The 17398-nt window shown below is 47.0% G+C and overlaps 1 protein-coding gene across 12 annotated transcripts in view; it reads right to left on the reverse strand.

Moving 5' to 3' along the window:
- Positions 1 to 17398, reverse strand: part of CUX1 (cut like homeobox 1) — a 363575-nt gene that overhangs the window by 90750 nt on the left and 255427 nt on the right. For all 12 annotated transcript variants that reach the window (XM_026019558.2, XM_026019559.2, XM_072752950.1 and 9 more), the window contains exons 9-10: positions 16930 to 16978; positions 2292 to 2396 (exon numbers count right to left, since the gene is read on the reverse strand). In XM_026019558.2, coding sequence (XP_025875343.1) covers positions 2292 to 2396; positions 16930 to 16978 — 154 coding nt within the window. The remainder of the gene's footprint in view (positions 1 to 2291; positions 2397 to 16929; positions 16979 to 17398) is intronic.

Below are 17398 nucleotides of genomic sequence, written 5' to 3' on the forward strand. Positions count from 1 at the left end.
GACTCCACTGTTTCTCTGCCGAGTCCTGCCAGCCAAGCCCAACAGACATTTCCCCGCTGGCCTGGTTCCTATGTTTGCTCCCCAACTGGCTGGAACTGGAGCTGGAGCTACTGGGAACGCACACCCAGGGGGATCCCTGGCAGGGCCGCTCTTGGAAGGCTGAACCAGAGCCACGTAAACACTGCACTTAGCCCATGATGAAGTGTTTAAGCGCCTAGAGGACCCACAACTTACTCTACCTACAAAAACATTCATTTCCTTCTAAAATGTTTTGGTTGCTACAGTCTTGGATGGTGCCAGAAATCCTTTCAATCAAAAACATTTAGCTCGGGAGCACTATGTAGACACATCAGGGTGGACGGCTTTCTCTAGAGAATCCAATGCAACCAGAGAGGCCAGGAGGAGCCATACTGACTCCTTCCTCGAAGGCTTCCTCCCTTCTCAGCCACAGTGCTGGGTTCTGTGCAGGTCCACTTGGATGAAGGGACAGCAACAGAGCCAAGGGGACATTTCAGGGAAAATGAAGACCAGAGTCCATGAAGTTGTGATGGCTCCATAAATGGAAAATTTTTCTCTGTACCCTGAAACACTTAAATCATGTTTTATTTAATGTTAATTAATTAATTTTAAAATTTAATGTTAATATAAGGAAAGAAAATGAGAATCCATCCTTAAAAAGGGGTCCTCATATTAAAACTCTGATTCAGATTCACTCCTAGGGAATAATTTTTAAAAAGTCCCAGTTGAGTCCTGGCTTGGCCACTGGGGCCAAGCGTTCTGGTACCACAGGTTTATATTCTGCAACTTTCGCTTCATCATTTAGGTAAAGAAAGGAAATGCCTGCCTCATGGGTTAGGTGGAAGAGTGGCTGTCCAACTGTCGAGTAAGTGCCCTCCTTCTCTGGAAGGGCCTGTCCCTGTCCCTCCCTGCTCTTCCTCTGTCCACTATGGGTCCTGATGCACAGCAGGTGCTCTGTAACCCTCTGCTAAAGAAAAGGACACCTACAAGCACAATTCACCCACTATAGGTCATGGGAACTTGGCAGGCCCTGGGGGCCACTCGTCCCTAATCTGCACATAGGAAACTGAGGCTGCCCAAGTTTGGCTATCTGTGGCCTGTGAGCATACAGGTGATGAGTTGAGCTTTAAACCCCGGGCTGGGCAGCCTGGGTGGCTCAGTGGTCTAGTGCCACCTTCAGTCCAGGGCGTGATCCTAGAGACCCAGGACTGAGTCCCATGTCGGGCTCCCTGCATGGAGCCTGCTTCTCCCTTTGTCTGTGTCTCTGCCTCTCTCTCTCTCTCTCTGTGTCTTTCATGAATAAATAAATAAAATCTTTAAAAAAGAAAGTTTTTTTTTATTTTTTAATAAATAAACCCAGGGCTCCCGGATCAGAGATGGTGAGGCCAACTGCAGTAGGTAAGCGCTGAGGTTGACTGACATGGATTATGGGTCAGGCCTTGCTCTATGTGGTTTACTTGTAAGAATTTCCAGAACCCTTACAACACACATGGTGAAACCCAGGCTCAGGGAAGTCAAGCTACTCGGCCCACATCATGCAGTGCTAGGGTATGACTCCAGGAGTGTGACTCTAATATCCAGGTTTAACTTGGCACCACCCCATATCACTGCAAGGTGCTCTAGGTGGGAGCCTAGAATCTGCTAAGTCAAAGCTACCTCCATTGAGCTGGGAGAGTTCTATCTAAGAGAGATTTTTATTCATCTCAGAGAAATCAAGAGGCACAGAAAGGACTAGAATATGTGCCTTGATCCTTCCAAATGCTGCTATTTCTAGAGAGTCTGCTATTACGCAGACTTGGAGCAGGTTGTCCCTTTATTACCTCTTTGGCCTCCCCTGCTCATTGCCAACCATTTGTATTCTCACTCTGGAAGGACCCATCGAGGTGGAGACCAAACCTACGATTTTCCAGTGTGATTTTGGCAATGCTCTTGGCTTTACAAACGCCCTCTGCCCCCGCAACTCCTGACTCCCCACCGCCAGCCCTCTCCCCACAGGCCTAGCTGGGAAGGCCCTCTCTTTGAGGAGCCTTGGCCTCCACATTAGGGGTGGGGGTGCGATACGCCGACCACTTAGCATTTATGTGCAATCGACAAAGCTCTTCCTCTGACTCTTACAAGTTCCATCTCGGGGTTGTCCAAAGTATTCCCGACTGACACAAGAGTGCTGGTTAAAGTCTCTTCCCAACAAGGACCGTTAAGAAGCAAAAGCAAGCAGCTGTCACCCAAAGGGGCAGAGGCATGGCAGACAGTCCCCACAGGGCTGGGCTACCCACCACGTCTGGCGCCTTCTGGATCTGCGAGGCCAGCTGGAGAGAGTGGTTGGCCGACGAGAGCTGCTCTCTCAAAGTCTCCGCCTCTCTCTGAGCCACCTCTGCCCTCTGAAGGAAATGAAAAGTGTGAGAAGAGAAAGTGCATTCAGTTTAACAACTGACAATTATTACAAGAACATTCATCAATTCATGCCTGACTGACTATAATTGATTTTCCTAAACACTCAACCTAATAAATGCTAGAAAAAAACACAGAATGTGATGGATTTTTATTTTAAACAGTACAAGGAAGAAATAATTGAGCGATTATGACAGTAATTTAACGCTAGGAGCAAGGAATCCCCTGCTGATACTAATGCTCCGGCCCACTGAATTTCCCAGACTGAATAAATACAAGTGGAAATAGAGTCTTTTGATTCAATTTCTTTCTATTCTCATAGACCAAGAAGATTTTATTGCAGGATTACTCCTGGGAGTAATTCTCACGGGTAAACAGTGAATTAAAGACACTTTGGCCATTCTCTTCCTAAAGACGCACACAATGTTGTGGTTGTTTTCCTGTAGTGAGTATTTCCATAAATGTACAGGGTGTAAATGCCACCTCTTTTGTGAGGGCCAGGCTTATTGCAACATATTTAACCCTTCACCTGACAAAATCTTCTGACTCCGACGCTGGCACTTCCAGCCTGCCAGGCTGATGGCGGGGGGCTGGGGGCATTGGGGGGGGGTGGGACATGGGGTGGGGGGTGCACGCAGAGGTGGGAGGTTGGCCTGACTTTACTAGGGGTGAGGGGAGATTGGAGCCAACGGCAGGAAGGGGGCCCAAGGAGAAAAGGGAGGGACACTGCCACTATTTGCATGTCATTCTCGGACTGAGAAAACCAATGCTACTGGATGGCACAGCAGGATTTCCCACTGGATGGTGAGATGGGGGACATGTCTGTGCCCGCCGCCTGAGAAGGCACTAAGGTGCAGCGGGCAGAGGAGCCAGGGCAGGTGACCTCCACCCATTAAGTTTCTTTCTTCTCTACCAGGATGGGGACAGAGTCACCTGGTCACCTTCTCAGGGACCTTACCGGGTTCAGCATCTGCAGGGATACACTGCATAGAGGACTCATTCACAAGCGTTTTATGAATGGGCTTGTCCTGATTTTACAATTATGATGGAAGAAAAACTCTCAGAGGGGTGGGGAAGGGTAGCACTGGGTGTGCAGACTGCAAAATCATGTGTCATCTCTTTCCACTGGACTCCCACTGCATGGAGAAAAGATGAACGAGGAGAGCCTGGCTGGGCAAGCTATGTCGTGCATTTTTTCATTTGGTGGCGCGATGGCATGTGTTGACTAATTGCTAAGAAAGGACTGAAGAAGAGAGACAGGAAGTGAGCCTACCCAGGACTCACTGATCAATCTAGCTGGTGAGGGACGGGTTTGGCAGCCTTCAGCGATTCTGACACAGTACTGTTTTGCCAATCTTCCCTGCACGCCGACATATTAGAATATATATATATATGGATATATAATACATATATAAAATTTTTATTTATTCATTTGAGAGAGAGACAGAGTGTGAGGATGAGCAGGGCAAAGGGAGAGGGAGAAGCAGGCTCTGTTGAGAAGAAAGCCTGAAGCAGGGCTCGATCCCAGGATCCTGGGATCGTGACCTGAGCTGAAGGCAGACGTTCAATCGCTGAGCCACCCAGGCGCTCCTAAGGATGTTTCTAACAGCAACTGCTTCTTCCAGGGTGGTGTTTGTGGCTGCCTGCCGGGCTTTACCAGGGGCGCTTGGAACCTCACTCCATTTGATTCACAAGGCACCTTGCCATGCCTACCTGTGCTCACGAAGCCGCCTCCCAGCCTCTGCTCCAAGCAGAATCCAGAACGGGAAAGGCGGTGATGTTACCGGCATGGTGACAGTGGCTAGGGTGATTCCTGGTTCCTGCTAAGTGCAGGAAATCTCCTCTTCAGTGGCAGGGTTCTAGATGTGCCACTCCAAGTTTCTCTGATAATCATGTCATTATTACTGAAAAGTTTACTCTTCTCTTTCTAGTCGGCTAATCCCTTGGGCATAGAATCTCCAGGACTCTGCCAGGAATGAAGTGTATTTGACATATTTCTAGTCTCTTGGACTAGGAAAAATATTAGCCCAGTGGAGAAGCTGTTTTAGTAGCAGCCAATGAGGTCATCCAGCCACCCTGCCCTGCCTGGTAATGCTGGCTCTGAGGTGTTCCAGAAACACCCGAATGCGGGCAGGCCCAGGCAATGGGTTCATGGCAAGGCTCTCATGCGGGCATTTAGCTGTGTGGAGCACAGTGCTGTCTTACTAGTGGCGGGTGGCTCATGGAACAAGGGATCTAGCTGTTGAGAGCTTTCTCTTCAGCTTGTACAACTTCTCCAGAGTGTCTGCACTCTGTTCAGTTTCCAAGTTCACATTCAGAGTTGCTCTGTGGCCTATCCACGGTGGTCACAGCCTTTTACCACATTTGGCTTGACTTGGTTACTACGGTGCAGCTTTTTGAACGTTTAGCATTTATATTATTTGTTTAGGATTTGTGCCCTGGGTACATCAAAAACAAAATGAGTTGAGGTGGTTTGTGCAGCTAAACAGGCACAGAGCAGATCAAAAATAAAAGCAGGCCTAAGAGCAGCTGAAGGAGGGAGTGGGAACAGCCTCCAGTATGCAGCTGGGGGGAATTAGTTCTTGCCGTTGTAAATTTAGTCTCATCGTTGACAGCTGAGGCAGAAAAAAAAAGGGGGTGGTGCCGTGCTGGGTCAGGACCGCGCTGTCACTCGTGTGCAGGGTCTCCCGTCTTTCTGGGGCCCGCAATCCTGCCCAATAAAGGGGTGTTTCGAAGAACAGGAATCAGTGATGGCAGGCAGAAGGCTCTGGTGTTTTCTGACCTGGAACCCCAGACCCAGAGACCCGAAACGGCCACCTCCTTGTTTCCAGGGGGCGGGCTCTCCTACACCTCCCTGCCCTGCTGAGACCAAGCCCAGGGCCCGAGGCCAGGCTTCTGCCTGGCAGCTGGCACAGCCCCAGGGTGGATCCAGCAGCCACTCCTCACCAAGTCGGAGCTGCTTCCCTGAGACACCTCCTCTGCTGGCTGTTGCTTACTTTCTGTACTTTCCTGGGAAGTGAGAGTCGGTGCTAATAGCCTGGGGCAGTGAAGCAGGAGGACACGAGTGGGGACACTGGCTGTACCGGCAGCGGCCTGGTGACAAGCACACAGACACAGGTGCCTCGTGAGCCTGCGCAGGACAACTGAGGACCAAGGACGTAATAGGAGCCTAGGGCCGAACAGCGCACCCCACGCAGGGTGAGGAGTCCAATCACAAACCACTATTAGTATCTTTAAGGCCCCCGGTGGGCACTGCCTGAAGGTTTCATTACTTGTCTCATCTGAAAATGGAAGACTATTTAGGGAAAGATGACTAGGGACCGTAGCCGGCTTCAGCAGCCACCTGGGAAGCCAGAGGCAGGGAGCAGCACTTGATCAATTCTGTCAGTCAGGCTGCCAAACAGCATTGATGAGTCCTACGTGTGGCACACTGGCTCACCCAAGTCACAGCTTCGTATCTCAGGAAGGGTGGCCTGACCTGTGGGTGCAGGGTGCCTCCCCGTCCTACAGGAAGGGCCAAGGGAAACCCCCCCCCCCCGCCCAACTCCTCAAGGGCTCCTGAAAGGTCCCAGGAAGGGCAGGAAAGAAAGCTTTTCCCAAAACTCAGGCCCCGAAAGAAGATACATTAGAAGGCCAATATAGAATGCTGACAGCTATTTCCAGACCTGAAAGTCTGAAAATTTTGATTAATAAAATATGGAGGAGGCACGGTGGGGCAGGGCAGAGAGAGAGGAGGCAATGGTGAAAGCCTCAGGCAGCTGCAGCCAGCAGGGCCGGTGAAGGCCCAGGGGGGAGGCTGGTGAGGCCAGTCATGGCCTGGTTTGAGATGCAGGCCCCAGGCCCACAGAGAGGTGGCTGTGGTTAGGCATTCTCTAGGGTGGCATGTTTTCATTCCTCCCAGGACCAGGGTTGAGACATGATGGAGTCCAGGCTTTGCCCAATTTACCCATTTAAGGTATAGCCTTTGGAGTCCCTGGTTTTAAATGGTGGCGGTGCTAGTGGGTATCTGATCTGGTCTTCTGCCCAACTGGGCCCTGGTCTTTGTGTCTTGTCCCCTTATGTACATGTGGCCACAAAAACCCTGGCCTGGGGCAACCAGAGGCAAGCAAGTCCCTCCAGTGACAAAGCAGCCACATAGGCTGGCTGTGGGCAGAGCCTCCAGGTAAACCCATGGCTTCTCAGAGGTGGGACCTGGCTAGGAACATGAAGTCTGTTAGCAGGCAAGCCTTCTTTCTATTACTTTGCTAAGGCTACCGAAGCAAATTACTACAAATTTAGTGGGTTTGAAAAACACGTTTATTATCTTAGAGGTCTGGAAGTCAGGAGTCCACAATGGGTCTCACTGGGCTCAGATCACAGGGTGGGCAGGGCTGTGTTCCTTTGTGAGGCTCTGGGGGAGAATCTGGTTTCCAGCCATTTCCAGTTTCTGGGGGCCTCCTGCATTCCTTGGCACATGGCCCCTCTCCCATCTTCAAAGCCAGCACATGGCTCTGATGTGGACTCTTCGGCATCTCAGGATCCCATGATTATACTGGGTGCGCTCACACACTCCCAGGTCATCTCCCCATGTCAAGGTCAGCTGGTAACAGCCTTAACCCTTCCTTGCCAGGTACACTAACATATTTGTAAGTTGGGCTTGGGAAGCATATTTGGGGGCCATTTTTCTAGCTACCATACTCGAGGACAAATAACACCACATTTGGACAATTTCGAGAAGAAGGCAAGTTCTCCTTGGGGATGACCTCCTGGCCTGTTCCTCACAAGGCCCTGTACTCTGGAAGGAGAGATAAAGGAGAGGGGAGGCTAGCAAAGCCAACAAATGAGCCTTCCAAAGGGGTGGACTCCATTGCTCTGGAAAGTGCAGAGCCAACTCCTGGTCATTCTTCCAAAGCAATGCCCCCACATGACTCCAGAAAACAGCCTAAACCCCAGAGGTGACCCTGCTTCAGAGATTCTGCAGGAGAGAGGTCAGGAAAGTCTACTCTGGGACAGAGATGAGACACTTATTACCATGTGGCCCAAGCTGGCCCTGTGCTGGTGACTGGAGTCCCTGTTTAGACTCATCTAACTCTAAGACTCCTGCGTTAAGGTGAATTAGGAATGGGTTAGAGTGACACAAGGTCACCTGCCAACCTCAAGAAAACTTCCATGTAATCAGGTACACTGTAAAACATCACACAACTCCCAAACCAGCAGCCTACCCCTTTTAGATATTAGTCTGGTTCCAAAAGACCAAAAGGCTCAGCTGAAACAGCCATAATAATCATCATGATAATTCCACCACCTACTGGCACCCTGCTTATTTTGTCTAAGAACTACAGTCTCAGAAACTTAATATCTATAAAAATGGCAGAATCTTATTAAAAACAACCTAGAATTACAATGGCCATTATGAGGAACATTCCAGTTAGAGAAGATCATTTAAGAAGTACACTTGAAAGCAAGGGCTCCCAAATCAAACAAACCAAATGGGGTACGTATTTAATTGGCAAGCAGAAGTCTCCAAAATGCTTCAAAATTCCCAGTTTCATTGCAAAAAGCTAATTAATCACTGAACACAGGTTTATCCATTTTGGGCTTCCTTTTACAGAGGAATCAAAGATATTTGGGTTTACTAGTAAGACACATTTTGTGCCACACTGAAAAATTTACTACCAGAAACCATGTTTCTAGAAATTATACAATGCATTTATACATTTGCCAAGCCACAGAATGCTGATGTAAAGGTTCACGAATAGAAATGAAAGGTTCTAAGGGTTAGAAATTCTAATATATGTAATTACACTACTAGAAATAATAAAGGAAACATCTCTGTATGCAAGGAAAGTAAGACGTGTGTTTTCAATCAAAGAAGGTATGAAGAACGGAGAGGCATTTGTGTTGAGGGAAAAGAAAACAATTTTGTCTTAATGAGAGGCTGCTTATTTCAGAATGCAAAAACGGAAAAACACAGGGCGAAATCTGAATGTGAAAAAGAAAGTTGTAGATTTGTGGACAAGAAATCTTTGAAAGAAATTTTCATGTGTGGTCAAGCTACCTAAGATTAGAATAAACGTGATAAAGTTAAATGGGTTTTAACATCAAAAGTGATTTGGTGCAAAATTAGAGTTTGGTTTTATTTTTTTTTAATATATTTTATTTTTAAGTAATCTCTATGCCCAATGTGGGGCTCAGACTTACAAAGCTGAGATGAAGAGTCACGTGCTCTAATGACTGAGCCAACCAGGTGCCCTGGTTTTCTCTTTTAAAAAGACAGTTTTCTTGAACTACTGGTTTGCTCTTGATAAGAGACAGTAGGCATTTTAGGTAACTTGCCTGGAAAATGAAGGTTTTGTGTCTTGTCAAAATAATTTCCTGGGTCTTTATCAGGTCTTTGATTCCTTAAGAAAGCTGTCTTCTCTACTAAAAGAGCTAAGGGTTTGCTTTGTTTTGTTAAACAACTATTTAACTTCCTGTATTTGCCTTCAAGGTCTTCAGTTGTCACTATGGTTAAATAGAGGAGTAATTATTGTGTCACAGAGACCTACGATCCTACCTGACCAAGTGTTCTAAAATCCTTTGATGTTTTCTGACAAACTTCTGTGAATCAAATGCTAAAGGAAGTCTTTTTGACTTTGAACTAATTTTGAGATTTTCAGGAGGGGTCCTGGGACATGTCAAAGGATTTGTTCTTTCACCTTATAAAAAAGGAGATATTAAACTAACTTGGCTTATTTGGTTTGTTAAATCACACAGGAAGAGTTGTTCAGTAGAATGCAATACTGAGCCTTCTTTATGTTGTATTTGTATAGGGATATAAGTGTTTCAGAAATTGTGTGAAATTCCTAGAAATCTGATTTGTCCTGGTATTATGTCATGATTCTAGTTATATGTTATCTTAAAATGTCATACATCACAGAAATGACTACAATACAATTCCTTATCAAATGAACTCTCAGCAGATCTGTAACAACAGACATTTTAAAGTCTTTGTCATTTACAGAGTTATATTATTTTACTCAGATGCTTTTTGCAAAACTTTTCCTTTAAGAGTGTGTTGTCTTCATGGGGATTCATGGAAAGGACTTTAACAAGTCCAAATTTTGGATAACCAAGATCATTAAACCAAACTGGGTAAGAATTTCCAGAACTCATGGGGTAAAAAACCCCAAAAACCTGGATTCAAGCAGAATGAGGATTAATCACAAGGAAATGAATGAGCGGAGGAGGATTGTGATTTTTATGACTTATTTGAAAGACTGATGTTTCATTTTTCCAGATTTAAGGAAACTTTTCTCAAACAGGAATTTGGCATTTTCTACCTTTTTAAACAAAAATGAAACATTTACTTTTTCTCTCAACCTGATCCTTCCAGAATTCAGAAACCTTATTCTTTTCACAGCAATATAGTTATTTAATAAGTTCAATGAGAATGTGTTCTCCTTGTAACAGGACACAACTGGAAATATTGGCTATATTACCACAGGCTTGACCTGCTTGTCATATTTGAGAGATGTGCATATACTCGGAAATGACTAGAAAGCTTTAAGGGACTAGGGTTGACTTTATGGGGCCAATAAGTAAAGCCCCTTCGGGACACCTGGGTGGGTCACCCATGATCCTGGAGTCCCGGGATCGAGTCCTACATCGGGCTCCTTGCATGGAGTCTGCTTCTCCCTCTGCCTATATCGCTGCCTCTCTCCCTGTGTCTCTCATGAATAAATAAATAAAATCTTAAAAAAAAAAACTCCTTAAAAAAATTAACCTGGTATTTTGCTTACAAGGTTCTAGCTTTAAAAGCACAGAGGAGCTTACATGGTCAGTCACGATTCTTGCTGCACTCACATAAATAATCAGGCCAAGTTGAATATAAAATTACTTTTACTGTGATTATCTGTAGTAAAAAAAAGATAGGGGTGATTGCAGAGAGAAAAATTATGTTTGTGCCTTTGTAACTATCAGATGCTAATCCTGTTAACTGTTTTTGAGGTTTTGTGATTAAAACCTCTAAACTGGCCTGGATCCTGACTCTTCTAGTTTCCTCAACTATCTGGCCATAACTCTCAAAACTAACCCTTCTAAATTTCTCCTACCCTTCTGATTTGGATTCACTAGGAACAAAGACTGCCCTTTATAATCTCCTTGAAGGAAGGGATGAGACCAGGTCCTCCTCATTGCCTGGATAGCAGGCAGACTCCAGGGACCTGAAGCTTGGGTATATACATCTTACAGCCAAAAAGGCTCCACCTGACAGTTGATCTTGTTTGAATGCTGGAGACCCTTTGCATGGAATGACTAGGAAGAGAAGCAGTGAACACTGGTGTAGGCTGCTTCTCCCCAAGATGCTGGATGGAGGGATCCCTGGGTGGCTCAGTGGTTTAGTGCCTGCCTTCGGCCAAGGGCATGATCCTGGAGTCCCAGGATCGAGTCCCACATCGGGCTCCCTGCATTGGAGCCTGCTTCTCTATGTCTCTGCCTCTCTCTCTCTTTGTGTGTGTCTCTCATGAATAAAATCTTAAAAAAAAAAAAAAAAAAAAAAAGATGCTGGATGGAGACCTCAAACTTGAACTGAGCATGAGACCCTTTCTTCCCTTTTGTTCTTTGACACACATTAGCCTGGAAAGATAACACCATCATCCATATCTCTTAAGGCCACTGCTAGGAGAGGGGGTAACCTTTGCCTTTCAGATTACTGGATATGTCATAAGAACTCCTATCTGTCCTCATGGACAGCATCACCTTAGTGAGAATGCTTTGTGCCCCGACAGGGTTGATCTTTGCCTCTGGTAGTTATCATTCTCCCTGGGCCTATGAATGCCTGGCTGGCTGGTGCCTAACTGGGCAATGGCTCTTAGGTTTCCACTGCTAAAGCCATAGCTGCTCAATAAAGATCCTTAAGACTCTCTGGCTAAGGTTGTTCTTGATAATAGGAGAGGCTCTATCTTTTGGCTGAACAAGGAGGGGTCTGTGCTGTGATCAACACCACCTGCTGCATCTGGATTAACACTTCTGGGGAAGTATGAACTCATTTCCATAAAACCACTGAGCAAGTCACCTGGCTTGGAAAGGTTACTCTTTCAACAGGGTCTTTCTTTGACTCATTTGATTTTGAATAATTTGGGTTTTGGGGACCATGGCTCCAAAGTCCATTCCAGACACTGGGAATTATCCTGCTTCTTATAATCATAGCAACCTCCCTGGTGCACTGTATTCTCTCAAAAGCTTTTTTTTTTTTTTTTTAAGATTTTATTTATTTATTCATGAACGACACAGAGAGAGAAAGAGAGAGAGGCAGAGACATAGGCAGAGGGAGAAGCAGCCTCCTAGTGGGGAGCCCGACGTGGGACTCAATCCCAGGACCCTGGGATCATGACCTGAGTCAAAGGCAGATGCTCAAACACTGAGCCACCCAGGTGCCCCATCTCTCAAAAGCTTTAAATGCATGTTCAAAGCCACTAATCATCAAGCAAACAATCTCCCCAAGACTAGAGTGTCAGAAAAGGAAAAGAATGACCCACTAAGAGACTGTGAGCCTGAAGTTGTGACCCTGTGACCACCATGTGAATTCCACAAAAAAACATCATGACCTGGCAATATCACACAGAGGATCAGTAAAAGCTGTGAGGACTACAGAGTGGTGGCTGAGCATGGCACTAATGGCTTAAATTTTGGTCACATCTCTCAGGCTGATAGTCTGATCAAAAGGGAAGAATTGTTATTTTTAAGAACAACATGCTCCAAATGGTGTCACTTGTGCCAAGCCCCATGTCAGCAAACCCAGATCGAAGGAAGACCTAACCTCATTGCAGTGTCAGCCTCTTCTGGGAATGTGACTTTTAACCCAACCACCTGGAATTTCCCAGTCTGTGCTAGTAAGGTCCAACAGACCCCTCCTGCCTCCCGTAGGAAGGAACCTAAAACAATTCGCTCTTTATCCTTCCCTTTTCTGCCTTCCATTCTGCATGGCTCCTCAGAGCTCCTGTCTGCTAGGTGGGATGCTGCCCAATTCATGAATCGTTGAATAAAGCCGGTAAGATCTTCAAAATTTACTCAGCGGATTTGTTTTTTCGGCAGTGTTCTCTCCAACGTGTGAATTACTACCCTCATTCAAAGATAGATGGGAAACACACTGGGAGCTGGGAGGTTCGTTCAAGACCCATGGCAGGGAAATGGGAGGTGTGGGACTCAAACCCAGTTGTTCCCCGAGAGAACGCAGAAACCTTGGTTGGAAAAAGGGCCATGCCTTGCTAGGAGTTCTTGCAGCTCTTTGCATTTTTCTCTACCCTTGGTTCTGCTCCTCGGTGAGATTAAGCTGCACTTCTAGCTGAAGTTCCTCCCGTTAGGGCAGTCTCCTCTGTAAGAATCAGGCAGGTAGCAGGAGGAGGACCACTCAGTGAAAGGACTTCTTCCTGCCCCTGGCTGGGACTTGGAAAGGCATGTAGGTGAAGGTACAGCCGGCAAAGTGACAGGATGGTTGAAGCCCCAGATGGCTTTATACAGTCAAAAAGGCACAAAGTTGTGGCTTCTTATCTTCAAAGTTCTGAACCATCACAGCCACCAATTAAGGTGGTGAGTATTAAAGCAAGTGCCTTGAAGTTTAACAAACAGGTGTAAATGAGACCCGGAGCTGTCAGTGGCTGACTGCTCTTCCACTTTTCCACAATAGAAACACAGTGCTTCGGCAATAAAACAGCTTCAGGTCTCAGTAGAACATTTTGACTATAAACCTAGTGCAAAAATAATGTGATATACCAATGAACTAGTAAATTGCTCCTCCTGGGGATTTCCCTTGATGGGAAAGGCAGCTGAACCAGCTGTCTGGCTGCGCCTGCACGGGTGTATGGCTCCTTTGTCCCCTGACTCCTGCCCCGCTGCCTCTGCCTCCTCTCTACTTGGGACTGCCTCATTTCAGGCCCGAGTCATCTTTGCCCTAACGTATCACGACAGCTGCTCTGCTGGCTTCCTGTCTTTCCACTCCCATCCGTGTTCTGATGTTTCGCCAGGGTGATCCTTCTGGAACAGAAGTCCAATATCTTACTTCTGCCCATGATTCCCCACTGTTCTCAGAGAGGTCTTCCATGCAGAGGCCTGTGTTCAAAGCCCTCCTCCGAACCCAGATCTAATCCCCTCCTGGGGGCCCACTCTCTCCCATCCTGTACCTCCTTGTTTCAGCTTTATGGAATGGCCCAGAATCCCCAGAGCTCACTACGCCCTTCTGTGCCTGCCTGCAACACTGTCTTCCTCATGGCCACCCAGGGCATTTTTCTCCATGTCAACCCTTGGAGTCATGTGTGATCCCTCCTTCTGCTCCCTCTGTCTGATCCCCCCACCTCACACCCTCAGTGAGGGCTGGCCAGCATCTGCCTTCACAGCTCTGGTGGCACCCAGCTCTTAGCACCTCTGGAGAGCCAGGGCTGGGCTGAGAGAGGGCTTCTCTAATCAGGAGTAAGGTCCCTCTTACCAGCTTCTGAGTGTGGCCATGGCCATGAGAAAGCCTGACCCCTTCCCCAGGCCAGTCCTGGAGAGCTACGGGACAGAATCCATCATGTCCCCATCCTACACCTTCCCCTTTATAACCCTGTCACATCCCAAGTTCCTGAAATTATTGCTCTGGTGCTTGGTGTCAAAGCCCTCTATCTTCTTTCCATGTTCCCCAGGGATCAGGAATGTCCCATAACTTCCTGATTCCTTTTGTGTTAGGGTTCCTTTGTGGTCCTGGCCACGGGGTGGAGCCTGAATGCACCCCAGGTACCAACTGTCCTCATAGTGTGGTTTCCAAGATATATTATAATTCCCCAGGCATGGACCGATGGCTGCAGATTAGTGCAGAACACTATCTCCTTCAATCCAGAAACTATTTCTATTAATGTAGCCTGAGGTTGCATTAATTTCTCTGGGTAGCCACATCAGGCTCTAACTCACCCTGAGTTGCTAGTTAGAACTCCCCTACACTTCTCCCATACCCACAACGCTGGTATTTCCCTAGTGCAAGACTTTATACAATTCTCCCACCAAATCCACGCTTCTTTGGCAACTATAGAACTAACATTTATCTAAGTACCTACTTCTTACTTGGGTGTTTTAACCTCTACCCTCAAAACAATCGTGCAAAGGAAGTATCGGTTATCACTCCCTCCCTCTCTTTCCACCTTAAAAAAAAAAATTAAACATTTTAATTATGGTAAAAGATATATAAAATATACCATCTTAACCAAATTTTAAGTGTATGCTTTGGCAGTGTTAGCTATATCCATGCTGTCATGCAAACGATCTCTGGAACTTTTTCACCTTGCAAAACTAAAGACTCTGTACCCATGAAACAAGTCCCCAGATCCCCCTGCCGCAGCCCCTGGCACCCAGGATTTTACCTTCTGTTTCAATGACTAACTCCACTCTCCCTTCGCATGTTTGCAGAGTTTCTCTTTTTTCTTTTCTTTTTTAAAGAAATGTAAGCAGTTAAGAGACTTGTCCAAGGCCACACCAACTAGCAAATACCAAATTGGGACCTGGACCCAGTGTCATTTTGGAGGTTGCCCCTTTCTCTGCAATCCTGCCTGGTGTCTCCCAGGACCGAGATTCCCCTGCAAGCAGCCTCCAGCAGTTTGAAAAATATACGGACTCCACCAAACTTCTTCAGTACCTGTGGACTGCCTTAGAGGTAGTAGGAGACAGTGCACTCCATAATCCTAGACCGAGGCTATCTGTTATAACAAACCAGAAGTCTACCCCAAAGTGCCATCAAAAGGAGAGATATGCCCGATATTGGCCCAGGAACAAATCTGGGATGTGCAGATGGCAACTGTCTGAACAGAGAAAGTTAACTCTTTCCAGTAACTACTTCTGAGTTAAGGTCTCTGCAACGTGGAGCAGTGCTGAGTAAAAGCAAAGGGGCCAGAGTAAATATGTTTAGCAAATACAGGTAAATAAATACAGCTAGCTCGGTTCATGTCAAGTGCTCAGAATAGGACCAGGCACAAAAGGAGTTACTCAAGGGTTGTGAGTGCCTCTTATAACTGTCAGGGTAACTACTACACAACGTTTCTATCCCAGGGGGCTCATTCCATGCATCTCTGCTATATGTCTTCTGTGGGCCAGGCCCAGGATGCTCAGTGAAGAGTCTGTGTGCAACACTGAACCCACAAACCTTCTTTAAAGAATGAAGAAATCCATATATCCCATGATCATTCCCATGCATAAACTAGCTTTCATATTCCAAATGGACTTCAGGATGTTTTCATTGGCCAAAAAGGTGACAAGGATGCGCTTTCCTGAGCCTCTGCCCTGGTGTGCAAGCAACACCAGCCACCAAGAGGCAGGTAGCTCATGGAACTCTCACACAAGGTGGAAGCAGGGACCACAGATCTGGAAGGATTTTCATCCCACAGAGGCTGGGGGGTTGGTGGGGGGCTGTGCTCACCCAGACTACCTGAGGCAAACTGCTAAGCTTTCTAATGCCTATGGCGACTCAGCTATAAACTGAGTGGGGAGAGGCCGCAGCATGGGGCTTTCTGGGGCTGAGAGATAGATCACAGCTTTGGGTGCTTCTCCCCATGAATAAAGAAAATAAATGGAGAGGCTCTTTCCAAAGCAGCAGCATCACTTGCTAAAGTGGAATGTCTTACAGTTCTATGGAGTCCTGGGCAAGTTACGGGTACCGTAGAGGGGGCCCATTTTGACAGGCAGCTGAGTATTTATTTTAGGAGGGCCCATGCTCAGCGTGGAGCCCAACGCAGGGCTTGAACTTACAGCCCTGAGACCCAGACATGAGCTGAGATCAAGAGCTGGATGCTTCACTAACTGAGCCACGCAGTCCCCAGGCAGCTGGGTAATTAAAGCCACCCTATACTGTGTAGTATTCTGTGCTGGACACAGTGCCAAGTACTTTCCCTGGGGCATCTGTGACACCTAAGTATCAGCCAGGAGGGAGCTATCAGTTGAGCAAATGGCTTCAAAGCATTTGAAGGCAGAAGACTTCCTCACGGTGTGACTCACTGGTACAAACTCTGGAGCATAACGATTACCTTGGGAGCAGAGTTGGGCATTTAAGACACAGATTAAGAAAAAAAAGAGGGTGGCCCGGGTGGCTCAGTGGTTTGGCACCGCCTTCAGCCCAGGGCATGATCCTGGAGACCTGGAATCGAGTCCCACATCGGGCTCCCTGCATGGAGCCTGCTTCTCCCTCTGCCTTTGTCTCTGCCTCTCTCTCTCTCTCTCTCTCTCCTGTGTATTCTCACAAATAAATAAATAAAATCTTAAAAAAAAAAAAAAAAGGAAACACAGTAGCCACTCTGCAGCAGAGGCTCACCATGGGAGTCTGGGACACTGGGACCACGCCCAAGGCTTTGCCAAGGAAATAATGGCTGGGACCTTCCACATACTTTTCATGACATTGGAAAAAGGGTTGATATTGACAGCTGTCCATAAGAAAACAAACAAACAAACAAAAAAAACTGAGAATAACTGGCCTTCCAACTTAAGAAAAGCGTCTAGCAAGAAATGGCAATGCTGTTGGGATTTTAAGCCTGAAGCCACAAAAGGTCCTACCTGGTTTGCTCTTTCAAGGTCCGTCATGATCATTTCAATTTCGTCGGCCCTAGGAAGGTGAGAGAGAGAGAGAGAGAGAGAGAGAGACACGGCCGTTAGTTGGCAGTGGGTGGGCTTTGGGTGACCAGGGCTCCTAGCTTGGCACACTGACCAGCAGCTACACAGGCCAGGCAGAGTCCCTGGCACTTGGGGAGAGGGGTCATGTGGGTCTGTGAGGGGACTCTGTGGCCCATCTGGAGGAGGTATGCTCGTGTTGTGGGCAGGGCTGCCCTGACCTTGGGCGAGACAGAGCCATCAAAAGATAAAATACAATGTGTCCTATCAGGAGATTGAACAGAGTGCCCCCAAAAAACAGGAGGGAGAGAAATTCTCTGGGAAGGGAATCTGGTAAGGCTTCAAAGGAGGATGTGTGAACTGGGTTTTGAAGGATGAATAGAAGTTTGCCAGGATGGAGTGAACCACAAGAGGG

The sequence above is a fragment of the Vulpes vulpes genome, chromosome 3, assembly GCF_048418805.1.
Source record: "Vulpes vulpes isolate BD-2025 chromosome 3, VulVul3, whole genome shotgun sequence".
Lineage (NCBI taxonomy): Eukaryota > Metazoa > Chordata > Mammalia > Carnivora > Canidae > Vulpes > Vulpes vulpes.